This window comes from Choristoneura fumiferana, chromosome 25 (assembly GCF_025370935.1).
Source record: "Choristoneura fumiferana chromosome 25, NRCan_CFum_1, whole genome shotgun sequence".
In the NCBI taxonomy this organism is placed as follows: domain Eukaryota; kingdom Metazoa; phylum Arthropoda; class Insecta; order Lepidoptera; family Tortricidae; genus Choristoneura; species Choristoneura fumiferana.
Window position 1 is genome coordinate 7306132 of NC_133496.1, and position 18711 is coordinate 7324842.

Below are 18711 nucleotides of genomic sequence, written 5' to 3' on the forward strand. Positions count from 1 at the left end.
CAAAGGGCACATTTAGGCACTTAGGGTACATTTTTGCAAAAGTATCCACATCTATGTATATGTTGTAACTTTTATTTTGTTTTTGTATTTGGATGCATGTTTAAACAAATAGGTAGTTACATATAATTAAATTGTGACGAGCGCGTTCTCGCCAACAAACTGTAATATCAGTTTGGCGAGTGGATATGTACAGTAAGCAAGTGTATGTAATACCTATGAGAAATAAATTAAAAAAAAAAAAAACACAAAATATGCGTTTTAAAGGCGTTTGTATCGATACAAACGCGCGCTTACAGCGCGTTTCGTTTGCGCCAGAAAACGTATAAAATCTGCCAAAAAACGATGGAAACGCGCAGAGGACGCGCGCATTAAAAACGCACGTTGTCAGGGTGTAACAATAACGTCGTGTGGAAGGGCCCTTATATAGGTTTCGGTCGAAACACAGCAGAATCGCCTACTTTTTATCACAAAAAAATGCAAACTTCCCACGGGAACCGACAGTTTACAGGCAACAGCTTATTGATGCTTAATCAAATTACTTTTTAAATTACCTTTTCATTGTCACTGTTAACAACTTCATCACTTTAATCTTGATCTTAATGAGATCATTTCAACAGTAATTAAAAGAATTAATCACTTTTATCCGTGTCCACAAAAGTCGGATTTTCTTCATATCACGCTCACTTTCGTTGAAATGTCAATTGTACACTAACATGTTTCTAAACGACAAGTGTTGGATTTTACTTTTGAGTGGGATTTGTTTAACAAGAGCGTTTAATGTTTACGTGGTACCTGACCGTAAGTATCCATTGATTCGACAAAGTTCCATATTCCGGATTCTATCGCGCAAAGAAACTCCGAGCACAGCTCTCTCCTCAGCTCGTTGCTCAGAACTTCTCCAAGAGGACAATAGCGTAGATGAATAACTTAATTTGGTCTTGGTGCAGGTTTATCGTACCTAGCACTGCTTTCGTTGTTCGTCGTCGTACCCACCTAATTTACCTGAACCTAAACTGATAGTAAAAATCGTTTAAGTACGAGTTAGATTCGTACATGAAGGGTTCCGTACCTCCGTACAATGTTTTAAAAACAGTTCATAAGTTTTTGTTAAAAATTGTGATACAAGCTTATTACTTTATTTTATTTTTAATATTTGTTGTTGAAATTTATGTAAATTATACTGTAATTAATAAATAACTAAACTATTATATAACTAACGTACTATACACTAAACTATAGCGGCCACATTAATACATAATATTATGCGAAAATTTCTATTATACGATACGGCTCAAGAGATAGAGCTCAGTGATAGACGGATGGACAGACGGACAGCGGAGTCTCAGTAATTTATTGGTTTCTATTGGTTCATGAAAACACATTCCTCGCAACACATTCGCGCACATCTCTGGTGGAAACGGAGCCTTACGGAGACGCCAAAAAGTAAACCTAATTAAGTTAAAAAAAAATATTCACAAAATAAAATCAGAAAGACAAATTAAAATAAAGTGAGGTACAAAAAATAAAACAATTTCGTGCAAAGACGGGGGGACTCAGCATATTCGCTGTTTTCAGTCCTTACCCGGTAAGTATGTGGAGGGTGGTAGTGTCAATTCATTGACGCGACGAAACACTACCCAAGATAACCCTTAAATTGGCACTGGCATCACCGTGTACGTTAGTTAATAAAAAATCCTATCATCAATATATATATTTTTTGAAACTTTTATGACTAAAAACTACTAAATAATTTTATGATGAATGGTCGAAAAAATATGTGACTTGGCAATAATTTCTAATTAATCAGTGTCAAAAATAAGTTCGACGCGGCGTCGCATTCTAGTACCTAGGGAAATGTTTATTAAAAAAATTCAACTTTTTTCTATGCAAGTTATGCTTATTATGTTTTGTGTTTTATGAGAAAATGCTAAAGTATAAGAACAATTCGTTCTTTTGTGTACATTCAGCATGATAACAACGATAATCACTGTTAAATTAGAATGTACACCACGGTTACCGTTGCCAAGTTTGTGAAGAAGTACTTACATTCAACTACGGTAACCACCATGTACGTTGCCAACTACAAGGTGAATTAGAATAAACTTCGGTAACCACGGTGTACATTACCAAGTTCCCTGTACTTTTTTTTTGTTTTCAAATTAATGATTTTACGTCCCCTTGTTTATTTTAAATATTTTTAAACAGTATGCTTTTCTTTCTTTGTCTGCAGTGCTTAACACAAAGTCGACCGCATAAGATTTTAGCTTTAATTCCCGTAAAAAATGCATGTTCTGATGGTAGCTCTGATCCGGACGAGGAAATTAAACCCGCACGCACCGCCACAATTCGATTCTGATGATAGCTCTGATGCACCTTGTCTAAACTCTTCTTTGGAACGTTTAAATTTGCTATACTGCTTATTGGATGAGCATGAGGTTGATAAATATATATGTATATCCAAAACCGATTGAATTCTGAAAGCATGCACGATGCTTGTCTTTCACCCATTAGAGAAAAAGTTCTGCCCTGGCCATCCACAGTTAATATGATGCTTTGCTCACATTAAACTATGCAATCCATAGCCACGCCATCTACACTTGAGCGCGTTTCGAACTCAACCAGAGCTCATCTTCAGAGCAACTCATATATGCCCCTTTGTTTCGCTGTTGGAAAAACGAAAACACGAAATTGCTTTCGACAGTTCCACACTATACTTGTGTTGCAGAACCTTTTTGATACAAGCCTTTACCATTTTTTGACTTATGATTTTTGTTTATATGTGACACTCGAACATGACAATAAAAAACTACAGAAGACTATCGAAGGATTTTGATTTACTAGATTGATTTAGATACAAAGTGGCCCATTACGAACCGGATTAATTTGGACATGGATGAAGAACAAATTCGACTCCGTAGCGGACGAATTGCCGGAGTCGGAACGAACAAAAATAAAACCGAGTTACGAAAATCGAATGCGGCTGTCACTAAAGAGCCATCTATGCGATCAGCACATTCATCCGGCGCGGGCACGGTGCGGAGCACCGCCTCTCAGAAACGACTCCTGGAGGCGCGCGCGGCCCGGGAAAAAGCAGAGCTGGAAAAAGAAAGGTTGGCTATCGAGACTAAATTAGAGCAACAACGATTGGACACAGAGCGCGAGTTGATCGAGGCACGATTATCGGAACAAATAGCGCTTCTCGACGAGGACGGCAAGTCGTCGCGTGCTTCCGCGGAGTCCAGGGTGCAAGAATGGGTTGACGAGCATCGAGGTCAGTGCGCCCACCATGATTATGAACCTGAGCGGGTTAAGCTGCGAGATCACCCTGACAAAGACATCGCCTCGTTGGCTGTTGCGATAACCGAGGCTGTCAAACAAGTAAGCCAGACCGCACCCACCGGCGACAAGCTCATCGGTCGCCTCTCAGCTAGAGATTTGCCAACCTTCTCAGGTGACCCGCTTGACTGGCTTCGGTTTAAGAGCGCCTTTGAAACGACGACGGTGATCGGTCAATATACTGACGAAGAGAACGTGGCTCGCCTGCAACGATGCCTGACTGGAGAGGCTTGGGAAGCGGTGGCGGCCCGATTAATCACCACGCGCTCTTCCGCAGCCGATATTTTGAAGACGTTGGAAATGCGATTTGGCCGTCCCGACCTGGTGCTGCACAAGCTTATAGGAAGCATGAAGAGGCTGCCGAAGCTCACTGGCGCGCGCTCCGACCTACTCGTCTTGGCGACCAAGGTCGCAAACTGTGTAGCGGCAATAGAGGCGACAGAGCGGATGGAGTACTTACACAGTCCAGACCTGGTTACCGAGGTGGTCGGTAAGCTGACGGAGTCTTTAGTATACCGCTGGTTGGATTATTGGGCAGCGTCAGACAAATGTGCACCCAGACTCTCTGCGCTCGCACAGTACCTCATGTCAGAAGCTGAGAAGGTATGTAACGCTGGTGCAGTCGAATTACCCCAGAAGCCCACAGCGAGATTTATCCCATCGACATCCAAACGACCTGTACTTACAATCACAGAGGAGGAGGATGAGTCGTCTGTCAACGCCGTCGCTGAACCAAAGAAGATGCTCACATGTATTTATTGTGGTAAGACAGACCACTCAATTGATAACTGCTCTGATTACAGAATACTCGATGTCAATAAGCGCTGGGATTGGGCTTGCGAGAAAAAGCTATGCTTTGCGTGTCTGAAGTCGAGGCACCGCCGTGACCGCTGCCGTTCGAAGAAGAAGTGCACGACCTGCAAGCGTGGCCATCACTCGCTGCTGCATAGGGACGACTGGCATAAAGGCGAGGACAAGAAAGAAGGTAAACCTGAATGTTCTTATACGACGGCAAATGTTTGGGACCAAGCGAGCAAGAAGGTTTACCTGAAGGTCTTACCAGTCACCGTAGAGGGGCCAGCAGGAAGTATGTCGACTTTTGCTCTCCTAGATGAAGGGTCAACGGTTTCCTTAGTCGAGCGTCGTGTTGCTGAAATAGTTGGTGCCGAGGGTCCGGTAGCGGATCTCAAGCTTCATGGTGCTGTAGGGGACTGTTTGTGCACACCAAGTCACCGCGTGTCATTGACACTTCGCACGTCAGAGGGCACGCACAAATTAGATAACGTTCGCACAGTTGACAACTTGACACTTCCCACGCAAAGCTTGGACTGTACCGACTTGGCATCGCTGCCACACCTGACGGATATTCCCATACGGACATTTAGAGGTAAACCTACTATGATTATCGGCCAAGATTATTGGTTTTTAATAGTAAGCAGGCAGGTGAGAGAAGGCCGAAAGAATGAGCCCGTTGCCTCGCTTACCCGATTAGGTTGGGTTTTGCATGGATTCGCTGCCGGAAAACCAAACGGTATTGATTATGGCTGTCATTTGCATGATCACCCTGATGACAGTCTACACGATTTAGTTAAATCTTATTTTAAATTCGACAGCATTGGGGTCAAGCGCGACGACAGCCACAGGAACTCATCTGAGGAACGACGTGCACTAGACATTCTGGACAAAAAAAGCAAGAAAATTGACAACAGGTGGGAGGCTGGACTATTGTGGAGATCTGACGAAGTGAAACTTCCGGATAACAGACGAAGCGCAGAATGCCGACTCAAGGCTATCGAGAGGAGCATGGACAACGAAATTAGCTTTGCTGCAGATTACGAAAAGCAGGTTGTCAACATGCTAGAGAAAGGCTATGCAGAGGAAGTCACGGGTCCCTTGAACGGTAAGAGATTATGGTTTTTACCTCACTTTGGTGTTCGCAACCCCAACAAGCCTGGCAAACTTCGGCTAGTATTTGACGCCAAAGCGCAGACGAACGGGATTTCCTTGAATACGGAACTATTGAGTGGACCAGACCTCTTGAACTCACTGCTTGGTGTCCTACTGCGTTTTAGAGAAAGAGCTGTAGCGGTCACTGGCGATATACGAGAGATGTTTCTTCAGGTTAAGATTATTGCTGAAGACCAGGAAGCGCAGTGTTTTCTTTGGCGGGGGATGAACCGACATGACCCACCGAGAATATTCAAGATGACATCAATGACCTTCGGCGCCACGTCATCACCTTGCACGGCCACATACATCCTGCGTCGAAATGCTGAGCAATTTATAAGCACTCATCCTCGCGCTGTTGAAGCTATAAAGAGAAGGCATTATGTCGACGATTATTTGGACAGCGTTGACACTGAAGAAGAGATGAAGCAGCTCATAACAGACGTGGCGATGGTGCACAGTGCAGGAGGATTTGAAATCAGAGGCTGGGCTTCTAACAGAAAGTGTGTATTGCCCCAACTTTCAGACTCAAATGCTGTTAATCTGCTGCAGCAAACAGAAAACGAAGAAAGAACTTTGGGACTCATTTGGAAACCTACGACGGACGTGTTAGGATTCGATGTCACTTTGAAAAAGGTAGACAAAGATGTAGCGCAAGGTTTACGACGACCGACGAAACGAGAGATGCTGAAGATTATTATGTCCGTCTTTGACCCTCTAGGCTTCCTTTGCCCTATCCTCATTAGAGGAAAGATCATGCTGCAGGATGTTTGGCGAAGTGGAACCCAGTGGGATCAGCGCATTGGAGAAAGAACGGCAGAGAGCTGGTACCGTTGGCTTCGCGACTTAAATAAATGCCAGACTTTCACCATACCCCGGTGCTATGGACTCAGAACGCTTGTAGGTTTACAACTACATGTTTTTGTTGATGCTTCTGAACAAGCATACGCTTGCGTTGCTTTTCTACGACAAGACAGCAAAGTATCATTCGTAGCAGCAAAAAGTCGTGTCGCTCCTCTGAAACCGTCGACTATACCTCGCCTAGAACTACAAGCTGCATTGATGGGAGCTCGGCTTGCGGCGACCATTGAAAAGGAGCAAGATATCACCATCTGTCGAAGATTCTTTTGGACAGACTCTCAGACCGTCTGGTGGTGGATAAATAACAATCCGAGGAAGAAAACGCCATTTGTCTCCAATAGACTGTCGGAGATTGATGATTTAACTAAGTCCGAAGAATGGCGATGGCACGCAGGACAGTTGAACGTGGCTGACGGTGCGACCAGAGCAGATGGTAATTTAGAAGCCGCTCAAGCTAAGTGGGTGCAAGGCCCAGATTTTTTACGTCTTTCTGAAGACAACTGGCCCTCAGAAGTCCCGAAGCATTATGAGGAAGAAGAACCAACGGAAAGACAACAAGTTTTTCTAATTGTGGACGCACGAAAGTTGGTAGACTTCTCAAGGTTCTCAAACTGGCGCCGCTTACTGAGATGCATAGCGAGAGTTCTTTTATTCGTAGAAAAGTGCAGAAAACAGCGGTCACAATTGACCCCAGCTCATGAAAAGCGAGCAGAGCAGTTTATTCTGAGACAAGTACAAGAAGACAGCTTTCATGACGATTTAGCAGCTCTGCAGAGTACTGGAAGACTACAGCCTGCTAGCCGCTTGCACCGACTTAATCCAAAACTCGACGAAATGGACGTGCTGCGCGTACAAAGCCGACTAGAAGCTGCAAGAGATTTACCGATTGAACTAAAACAGCCGATTATTTTAGATGCGCGGCATTATGTAACGAAGTTGATTATTGAACACAAGCACCGACAGCTGGGGCATAACAACATAGACACTTTAATAAACGAATTACGTCAGCGGTATCACATTTTGCATTTACGCACTACAGTCAGATCAATGATTTCACGTTGTGTTACCTGCAAGGCGAGACGTGCCCGCTGTGAACAACCTATGATGGCTAGCCTGCCGCCGGCGCGACTTCATCATCACTGCAGACCGTTTACCTACTGCGGTGTCGATTTGTTCGGGCCAATGCTAGTCACAGTCGGGCGTCGACACGAAAAACGATGGGGCGTACTTTTTACCTGTTTTAATACGCGTGCTGTGACAATTGAGCTTGCTGCGTCACTTTCTACCGATTCGACTATACTGGCAATTCGACGCATGGCTGCACGACGAGGATATCCAAAGCAAATGTACTCAGACTGCGGTACTAACTTTCGAGGAGCAGACAGAGAACTTCGGGCCGCAGCTCAAGAGGTGTTTGAAGATCAACGACTGACAGACGAGACTTCGGCACTCGGTATCGAATGGAGGTTTAATCCACCTGATGCTGCACACATGGGTGGGGCGTGGGAGCGCCTTGTACGTAGTTTGAAGACTGCCCTGTACGCTACCCTGCACTCTCGAGCGCCAAAAGAAGAGGTCCTCGCTACCTTGATTGCTGAGGCCGAAAATATTGTGAATAGCCGCCCTCTAACACATATATCGCTAGACCCAAACGAGGAGGAGGCATTAACACCTAATCACTTCTTATTGGGAGCATCTAACCCACTGCCAAGACCTGGAGACTTTTCAGATCAAGATCTCTGCCTGCGAAAACAATGGCGCATAGCTCAACGATTAACGGACCATTTTTGGTCGCGCTGGATTCGCGAGTACTTGCCCAATCTTCATGAGAGAAGAAGGTGGAACAGAGACAACGGGCGGGGTAATGTTCGCGTAGGTGACCTTGTCTTGATTGCAGATCCCAACGCGCCACGTAACGTGTGGCCGCGAGGCCGGGTCACTGCGACCACGCCTGGCCGCGACGGGCGCGTCCGCATCGTGGACGTCGCCACGCGGGGCGGCACGCTTCGTCGGCCCGTAACCAGGGTCGTCACTCTCCTGCGCGCCGCCGCTGACGAGCCCGGTGCTGCTACTCCCACTGCTAGCTGCTGCCACCACTGATGCTGCTCTCGCAGCGAGGAGGAGATTGTTGCAGAACCTTTTTGATACAAGCCTTTACCATTTTTTGACTTATGATTTTTGTTTATATGTGACACTCGAACATGACAATAAAAAAACTACAGAAGACTATCGAAGGATTTTGATTTACTAGATTGATTTAGATACAACTTGATTTGGATAGATACGAGTATTTAACTAAATGTAAACAAACTTCAGTTGCCAGATTTGATACATTCAAGGATTTTAAACATTTTACTTATCTATCATTGTAATACTAACTAGTGTATTTCAATACAGATAGTTAAATATTTAGATAGTTTAATGGGGAAATTTCAATATTTAAGAGACCAATTGACGGTGTTTTGTTTTCATTTAGTTAAAATACCTATACCAAATATACCAAAACCAAGTAAGTATAAATGATGTTTTATTAAAATAATGTAGGTTTTTTTTGCATAAAAATTTACGGTAACCAGTACCCGTAGTGTAAGTTTTCGGTTACAAAATACGTCTCGATCGCGTTAGCGTTAAAATCTCAATTTGTATGCAAACACGAATAGTACCCGTAGTGTAAGTTTTCGGTTACAAAATACGTCTCGATCGCGTTCGCGTTAAAATCTCAATTTATATGGAAACACGAACAGCGCCTCTATCGGAACGTTTGCTAAGTTCGTGTTTCCATTCAAATTGAGATTTTAACGCGAACGCGATCGAGACGTTTTTTGTAACCAAAAACTTACACTAAGGGCACCGAGTGTACACACAATAATGTTACTTTGTTCTTATAGAATTGGCAACGTGCATGGTGATGTACGTAGATTTTCTGAAAAACCAATAATGCTAGATTTTTTTTTTCATTTTTCTGTAGACCTTAAATAAAGGTATGATACTGTATCACTTGTTTTTGTATTTTTTTACTCTTGCCAATTTAAGGGTCCAAACTAGATATTAACCAACTTAAAATTAACTAAACGGCAGGTAAATCGATCCATTTTACACATAATGATTGAGAAAGATGAGAGAAAATGATCTTTAATTTATATTAAATTGGTCTACCAAATTCGGCTGTAGTTTACACCCTGGTAGTCCTAGCCAGACTATTAACTAATAGTTAGAAAAGGTAGTGGTGTTAATCTTTGAAAATAGACGTATGACTGTTTGGTTTTTGTTTACAGAGGAAGACGTAGAAGAGTCAACGGAATTCCCAACGGAAGAGGAACCGACTTCGACCGAAGATTTAAGCGATTTTAAAGATGTCACTGTAGACTCTGGCGAATACACCACTTACATATTTCAGTATGAGAACGAGCAATACATGGGCTTGGATAACCCTAATGAAAAATGCTTCGACGACTTTACCAAATGTGTAACATCATTATCGTACGTCAATTTATAAAATAGATTATAATCGGGCGTCTAAGCAAGTTGTGAGTCAGTCTAATAGCACAATGTAAAAACCATCGACATCTAAGTATAGACTGCATGTTTCAAACATCAAAACGGCGCACAAAATTTGTTCACAGCGCGGATTTGTGAGCCTTTCAATAAAGTTTGTTGACATCCGTGACAGGGGTTGTGTCAAAATAATATTGATGATTGATGCGCCGCGTGTTTTGTTCCAAAAGGCGGGCTAGTGCCATAAGGTACATAGATCTCAATGGTTAAAACTTTAGTGTCTTCCGACACTTGGAGCCAACTTCAATGAGGGATTCTTGACTTTTTTCTTGTAGAAAATGAAAATTGTAGATTGAAAATACAAACTGAAATATAGATGCACAGAAAAACCAGAAAAATAAGACCAAGACTGGGAATCGAACCCAGGTCCTCGGTATTCCGTACCGCGTGCTATACCGCTACACCACTGTTGGTCAACGGTACAGACACGAATTTCCCCTATGCACCACATATCTCAGCTTCTTTGTTTCTTATTTAGCCACTTAAGCAGTGACGCTAGCGACATCTATACCGTAGCCCTCATCGAGAAACTTTCGGCATTCCATTTGAACTAACCGCTCACCCGGACAAGAGATGTCGTTATTAAGAAAATTGTAGATATATACAGGTTGTAATCCTAAGTGTATAGGCGATTATTCCGTAACTATTACAGGTAATAAAAAACTTTAAAGTGGTATCAAAAGTACGTTAGCTAAGGAGTAAAATGACACCAATAACTCATTAAAAATAAAACTAGAAATTTCCAAAGTTTTGACATTAAACATTCCCATACATTTAGTACGAGATTTTAGTAGAAAGGTTTTAGTTTTCTTATTACTAACCAAGTGAAGTCTTATAAGCAGTCTTTGACAGTGTCCTGCCACAAAGCACAGATAGTTCAGAAGTCAATCTCCTGTATGTACTTCACTTTTCATACCTACGCTCGGCGGTCGCTCTAAGGTTGACAACTATGGCTTATGGAAAAAACTATCGTGGTAGTGGCACTCGTATCTATTTGTTGGTTTTATTGTTGAGAATGAAACGGTAAGAATGGAAATATAAGTTTTTTCATACTGGTCCACCAGGTTGACGGGGGGGCGTGCTCCGCCTCTTTTATTCTCCGAAAGGCATAACGCCTTTTGGATCACGTGTTCCTGATCTCTACGCATTACATAGCCGTACCACCTCAGTCGACTTTCCGTTAGTTTCTCGGGTATAGGGGCTATCTTGAAGCTGCCACGTATAAATTCGTTCCGGACTTTATTCCATCTTGTTAGCCCTCCCGACCATCTCAGCATTTTCATCTCTGCAGTATGCAGTTTTTGTGCATGCGTCTCTTTCACCGTCCAATAAAATATAAATTAATAATTAAAATATTTTAATTTTAATGTCATTGTTATATTATAAATTTGTCACAGAAAATATCTTGCGACGATTTCGTTCTTGGCGAAATTCACGATTATTTAATTTAAACAACCGTCCACTAAACAGTTATGATAACTTATTTTTTGCTGCTTCATTATTGCACAAAAAGTTCACAGACGCGGTCTCAAGCGGATGGCACTCGCGGTCGCACTGGTCCCAACTGGGCCGAGATGAGCAGTGTCTATGTGTGCGTTGCTCGAGCGCACTTGTATGGAGATTGATTTCTGAACTATCTGTGTTTTGTGGTCCTGCGCATGATAGCGGGCAGATTGGATTGCCCTTACGTGAACCACTACAGACCACTACTGTTTGTCAACTTCACGTGCGACGCAATACCTAAATGTTGTGGTAGTGATGTTTTGTTTGTAGTTGTCCTTCTGTGAGGTCTGTATGTCTTAACCAACACTAAGTTTTTTCAACTGTATTACTAACTCAATGATCCAAGTTGGTCGAAAATTAAATTATTATTATTAAAGTACCCAAGTCAAGTCTTAAAGTTGCATTAAATCCCAAGAAAAATAACCTGGAGAGTTTACTAATGTTTCACTTTGACTTTCACGTTGTTTGACAAAAGTTCATTTCACAACCAACGTTTTATATACTATTAATTTCACAAATATGTTGTTTCAAAAAACTAAGATTGGTTTTTGGAGTATTTTGTATTTTTTACTTTAACTCCAAATTTGTTACTTTTACGGCCATCCCGTGAAATCCAACGAAAATACAAACTGTCCGTGTGGATTGTCCAATGGTGGTGTAGGGGTATGGCACGCAGCACGGATGCTGAGGACCTGGGTTTGATTCCCAGCGCTGGTCTCTTTTTCTGTTTTTTTTCTGTGCAGCCAGCAGGAGTGGGACAATAGTCGTCTACCTCACCTACATACTATGGGTTTCAATCCCTCCTGCTGGATCGTGCTAAGGCACCGATTTCGAGCTAGTACGTACCTTGAAAGATATTTCAAGGGTTTTGTAGTCAGTTCCATTTTTGTTATTTTTTTTATTTTTTTGGAGTCGGTTTTACTTTTTTGTTAAACATTTTCTTTATTTCTCACTTTTTAGTGATTTGTAGCTAAAGTACTTACATCTCATAACGATTCCATTAAGCCCAAACACGACTTAGTTCCGTTGCCTACCTTCTGGCTTCAGCATCAGATCAGTTCAAAAGAGTAGTCGCTTATTACTGCTTATTAATCATGATCGTTTATAGATGAGCGAGCATTAATTAGCTTTGATGAGTTCCATTGGTTATCTAAGGTCTTCTTCATCAGGTCCAGGTTACCAAATGATACTTTCTGAATGTAAATGCTCATCTTAATGCTAAAAATGCCAAAATTGCCATAGGTGTGCGTATAAAATTTGAGGTTTGCCCTCGATCTCCCTAGGATTCTTTCATCAGATCTTGACTTGGTGACAATGGGACCACCTCAGAAGAATATCTTTCGAATTAAAAAAGAATTTTGAAAATCGGTCCACAATTGACTGAATAATCGGTGAACATACATAAAAAAAATACAAACATTGGAACATAGAACCTCCTCCTTTTTTGAAGTCGGTTAAGAATGTTTCTATTTTGATCTTATCATTTGAAAACTGACTGACTAACTGAAAGTTTGTAGGTCGTAGGTACGTTAGTTTACTATTTGATAAGATAAATGTGGGATTGTGTGAAGGAAAATAAATTTTAAAACGGAAGTAAAAAAGTTTAATATATAATTAAATATGGAATTCTTTACACAAGAGAAAACAGAAAACACAACTAGCGCATAGGCTCACCCGATCGAATGTCACTGACTTGTCCCATTCACTCCACAGAAATCATCGTTCATTCCGTCCGCTCTTGTCCAGCAAATCATTCGTACAAAAACTCACCCTCATTCCCACATAAATAGTAAATAAACTATTTGCCAAAGTATACAATACTAAATAGAAATTTGATTATTCGGTACAAAAAATTGGTGTAAAATCTGTACCTAGTTGTTTAATGACAATGTGATGAGTATGCTATGATGTTGTGAATGATAAACTTGCTAAATTTGCTAAATGACTGGGGATAAAATGATAGGGCACCAACTTGGCGCCTACATAGATCTCAATCCTTTTGTCAGCGAAGTCAACAAAGACGCATATTCTTAATAATGAACTTGGCTCTCATTTGACATTTATGTTTTCGATGGGATAACATTTGCAGCAAATACGTTCTACCCTCGTATGTCATTCAAAGTCAAAGTCAAAGTCAAAGTCAAAATATCTTTATTCAATTTAAGCTAAAACAAGCACTTATGAATGTCAAAAAAAATTTACCACCGGTTCGGAATAACCTCTGCTGAGAAGAATCCGGCAAGAAACTCAACGAGGTATATATATTTTTTTAACAGATTTACAATATTATTAAATGATATCTATACATCACAAGTATTTAACACAGCTTCATTTTTAACACAGTTCAGTTTCTTTAATGTAAGATGGTGATAATTGTTACTTGATTCCCTTCCGTCGCTGAACATGATATTCGCAAAACACGATATTCGCAAAACATCATTTCATCATCATCATCATCATATCAGCCATTGGACGTCCACTGTTGGACATAGGTCTCCCCCATAGACCTCCAGTTGCCTCGGTTGGAAGCGGCTTGCATCCACCGTGAACCCGCGACTTTAACCAGGTCATCCGTCCATCTCGTTCGTGGACGTCCTACGCTGCGCTTGCCGATCATCCTCTACCGCGGGTGTTAGCACGGGACGGGGTCTCCACTTCTGCACTCTCCTCGCCCAACGACTGTGGTCCATTCTAGCAATATGTCCTGCCCATCTCCACTTTCTGCGTTCTATTTATGTTATTACGTTATTCACTTTAGTCTTCTGTCTGATCAGCTCCATTTTCTTTCGGGGAATATTGTCCATTATAGCATCACCCTCATTTGCAGAACTTTTTGCTGCAACAAAAATCGAGAAATTAATTAAAATACTATTATTATTTTCAGTTCGGGTGTAAACCCAGTTTGCGCTTACCATAACTACTATTGGGCCGTAGAAAACGTCCGAACGTTTAGGACGATCTGTGACATGTACATGGATAACTGCTTGAAAGGACACAGTAAGTATCTTTTTTTATTTTTATTTTTTTTTTATTAGAAGAGAAGATTTTAATTGCTATTATATGTGTGTATATATATATATTATAGCAGTCATAATCCATCCATACTTATATCCATACTATAATAATAATAATAATATAATTATAATAATTATTATTATAAATGCGAAAGTAACTCTGTCTGTCTGTCTGTCTGTTACGCTTTCACGCGAATACCGCTTAACCGATTTTGATGAAATTTTGTGCAGAGATAGAATAGACCTTGGAAAAGAACATAGGCTATCTTTTATCGCGAAAAAGAGGCTTTAAGGGGTTGAAATAGGGGATGAAAGTTTATAATTATGGTGGAAGTTCGTCGCTGTCGAAGATAAAACCATATAACTTGGCATTTAGGCAGTCAGTAAAATGTCAGTATATGTTTGAGCTTTTTTGAAAATTTGACCTGTGATGGGATAAAATAGGTGATGAAAGTTCATACAGAAGGTCGCCATTATCTAAGATAAATCGATGAATCTTTATAAAACTTGCCATTTCGGCACGTGATTAAGGGATAAATAGACATTTGTTCTCGCGTTTTTTTTATTTCTTCCTGTGAGGGGGTGAAATAGGGGATCAAAGTTTATATGGAAGATCGTCATTGTCGAAGATAAATCGATATTTCTTTATGAAACTTGGCATTTGGGCACGTGATAAGAGATAAATAGATATTTGTTCGCGCGTTTTTTAACATTCTTCCTGTGGGGGTGAAATAAGGGATTCATCCATACTAATATTTATATTATATAATATTATAAATGCGAAAGTAACTCTGTCTGTCTGTATTTTACGCTTTCACGCAAAAACCGCTGAACCGATTTGGATGAAATTTGGTACAGAAATAGAATAGACCTTGGGAAAGAACATAGGCTATCTTTTATTGCGAAAAAAAGGCTATAAGGGGTTGAAATATGATTCCCGGAACAAAGAATTAATTCGAGATACTCAAAGATTAAATTAGTTCTTACTCAGTAATAAAAACGTATTTCAGGTTACGATTCTGTGTGTAGCTAAATTATGTAAGCAAGAAACGCGTAACTTTATGTACACCAATGTCAAAAATGAATTTTAGAACCCTCAGAAATACGTAAGTATTAGTTACATTGATAAGACTTTTTTTTAAACTGATCAGAAGTACGTAACTATGATTAAGTTCTGATATGTTCTAAAGCATTCGTGAAAAAAGTAATTAACTTATATTTTAACGATTTTCTAGTAATTTATGAATTTTATAAAAAATATAATGTCAGTTACTAGAAGCGATTTTTTATCTATAAAGTCGTCTAGGCCAATATTGTGTACGATCTATATAATAAAAGTGTGAGGACGTTTTTTGCTCTCCTGAAAAGTAGTATTTTTTCATCTACGCGTTTCTCGCACGAAGGGTGCGATGTATATGTAATCCCAAATTTAACGCAAGCGAAGCCGCGGGCAAAAGCTAGTAATTTAATAAACCTATTTCTCGAAATGGTTTTGGAATTAGACCACATTGTAAAAAAGTGATCTATGCCAATTTTATCAAAATAGTAAGCAAGATTTAATTTTTACAGGACATTGGCGAGCAATTGATTACGGCGTATGTTACAGTATTCGGTCAGTTTGCGTGAGGTGGTCATGGAATTGTCCTTGGTTGGATCTCTATTTCGGTGTTCAGAATTCCAAATAAATACTATAGCAGTCAAAAGTATTTTTAATTGTTCATACGACTAGAGATGTGAAAAGAAACGATGCGGTACCACTATATGTAGCAAAGCTGCTGCATGTGAAATGGTGTAAGTTGATTTTACTTGAAATACTTAAAATTATTCCAAAAAAGAGGAATCGGCAAACTTAAGCGGTAGTAGATGGGGCACATTTCTTCAAGGATCGATGGCCGTTCGAGCTTTGCTAATATCATAGAACCGCATTCGCTTCTTCTCACATCTCTTGTAGTAGATGGGACACATTGCTTCAAGGATCGATGGCCGTTCGAGCTTTGCTAATATCGTAGAACCGCATTCGCTTCTTCTCACATCTTTTGTAGTAGATGGGACACATTGCTTCAAGGATCGATGGCCGTTCGAGCTTTGCTAATATCGTAGAACCGCATTCGCTTCTTCTCACATCTCTTGTAGTAGATGGGACACATTGCTTCAAGGATCGATGGCCGTTCGAGCTTTGATAATATCATAGAACCGCATTCGCTTCTTCTCACATCTCTTGTAGTAGATGGGACACATTGCTTCAAGGATCGATGGCCGTTCGAGCTTTGCTAATATCGTAGAACCGCATTCGCTTCTTCTCACATCTCTTGTAGTAGATGGGACACATTGCTTCAAGGATCGATGGCCGTTCGAGCTTTGCTAATATCGTAGAACCGCATTCGCTTCTTCTCACATCTCTTGTAGTAGATGGGACACATTGCTTCAAAGATCGATGGCCGTTCGAGCTTTGCTAATATCGTAGAACCGCATTCGCTTCTTCTCACATCTCTTGTAGTAGATGGGACACATTGCTTCAAGGATCGATGGCCGTTCGAGCTTTGCTAATATCGTAGAACCGCATTCGCTTCTTCTCACATCTCTTGTAGTAGATGGGACACATTGCTTCAAGGATCGATGGCCGTTCGAGCTTTGCTAATATCGTAGAACCGCATTCGCTTCTTCTCACATCTCTTGTAGTAGATGGGACACATTGCTTCAAAAATCGCATTCTTGAAGCAATGTGTCCCATCTACTACTACTTCTTATAGAGTGTAATTAAATTTCAAATTTATGTGTATTATTTTGCTGTTATTATTTTAACGAATAAATCTGTAATATTATTCAGACTAAAGATCTTTTCTATTTGTTATATAGGATTAACATAATTTTGAAAATAAACAACTTAATAAAAAAAAACAATAGTTTTCTTATTCTCTGTAGATTTAATTTGTAATTGGAGAAGGTACGATCGTAATCGCATGTAGATATTTTTTTTTTATTTCCGTTAATTTCGGCAGACGGCTCAGTTCATTAATATGAACTACCTGATAGTTAACTTTTTCGTGAAATAAAAAAAAAATGAAAGATTTTTTTCGAGTACTTGCAAAAATCTATTTTCCTGCATAACGGGTGTGGCCTGTAATATGAGCAAAAAATTAAAACATAGGTCGTCCTCGTCAAATTGAACAACATTAGTTCAGCGACTTTTAAAAGTAATTAGTTTTTCAATTTTTATTGCACTTTTAAGTTTATTCGAAGGAGCAATGTAAAGCAAAATGCTTGATGTATGTAGCGTGACAGGTGACGCCAGTTGTTGTGTTCTAAGATTGCGTACATTAATAGCAGTATTTAATTTGTATGAAAAAATGAAAAAAAAAATAAAGACTCCATTATTTTAAAAAGTCGCTGAACTAATGTTGTTCAGTTTGACGAGGACGATCTCCGTTTTAATTTTTTGCTCGTATTACAGGCCACACCCGGTATAATAATAGCTTCACAGACATTATTAATAATTAAATTGTAAAATAAACAAACTGGACAAATAAAATTGACGTAACAAATAAGAGATTCATCAAAAATCTACATGTTTAACTTTCTTTTGCTTCTATCTTTTGCTAAATTATGGAGTGTGAATTAAAAATGGATTAGTTATGGATTTTTTAAAAAACGTCATAAATTAGGAAGCTTTACGCTGTATCTAATAATTAATTATCTTAACTCTTGATTATCTTTTAAATAGTAAGTTAGGCCACTAGTGTCATAGAGAAATTAACTTCATTTGACTTGTAGATTGTCAAAAATAACACAGTGTAGTAGGTGTATAGTCGAGGCTGAAGTCATTTACTACCATGTTGTGCTATATTGTCGCAGTCACTTCGTGTCCGATGTTTTGTTACAATTGTCAGAAGTGACAACATCCTAAAGTTTCTTTAACTTCCACTGTATTATTTCGTATTTTTTCCATGTGGGTTCCTATTTTTGATTTACTGTCATTTGGTGCAAACGGAAAATGGACTGCTCGAAATTGTACGTCAAAGCAGAAAAATTACAATTTGTAATACATAAAAAAATTATCAAATTTGATGTATGCCGATAAAAAAACGACCAAATATAACGAATTCAATATATATTTACATAGATAGATAGATAGATAGATAGAAACTTTAATCCTCACAACAAAATAACATGGCTCTATACACGTTTTTGATAAAAAACAAAGGAATAAACGTTAAGAAGAAAAAACACGTTAACAATCATACAGAGAACAAAAAGATACAAAACAGATATAGAGAAACCACATTGTAATACAGGGAGCCATGTTATGTAATGAAGATAAGGCGCTGACTCAGCATAATGCCGCGGCAAACAAACCGTAGCGCTGGTATTCTGCCAGTATCTGTGTGAGATTGAATGCCGGCAACCGTGGTATCTACCAGTGGTGCTACATAAAAAAAAAAAAAAAAAATTAAGCTGTTTATTTCAAGCAAAAGAACAAAAAGCATTTTACAATAAT

At 39.9% G+C, this 18711-nt stretch overlaps 1 protein-coding gene across 2 annotated transcripts; it reads left to right on the top strand.

Annotated features, from left to right (window-relative positions):
* Positions 1-689: 689 nt before the first annotated feature.
* On the top strand, positions 690-17068 carry LOC141442414 (uncharacterized). 2 transcript variants are annotated; one of them, XM_074107391.1, is made up of 4 exons: positions 690-798; positions 9420-9624; positions 14087-14199; positions 15786-17068. In XM_074107391.1, exons 1-4 carry the CDS (start codon positions 714-716, stop codon positions 15899-15901), a joined length of 519 nt encoding a protein of 172 aa, XP_073963492.1. In that variant the 5' UTR covers positions 690-713; the 3' UTR covers positions 15902-17068. The 2 variants fall into 2 exon arrangements, with proteins under 2 accessions (XP_073963492.1, XP_073963493.1); XM_074107392.1 differs by lacking the exon at positions 14087-14199 and having other exon boundaries at positions 15786-15825.
* The last annotated feature ends 1643 nt before the right edge of the window (positions 17069-18711 follow it).

Excerpts from the sequence above, each read along its gene's own strand:
- LOC141442414 (XM_074107391.1), top strand. The coding sequence starts at position 714 with ATGTTTCTAAACGACAAGTGTTGGATTTTACTTTTGAGTGGGATTTGT. Across the intron at positions 9,625-14,086 it reads AAATGTGTAACATCATTATC|TTCGGGTGTAAACCCAGTTT; the intron begins GTACGTCAATTT and ends TATTATTTTCAG. Across the intron at positions 14,200-15,785 it reads TAACTGCTTGAAAGGACACA|GACATTGGCGAGCAATTGAT; the intron begins GTAAGTATCTTT and ends TAATTTTTACAG.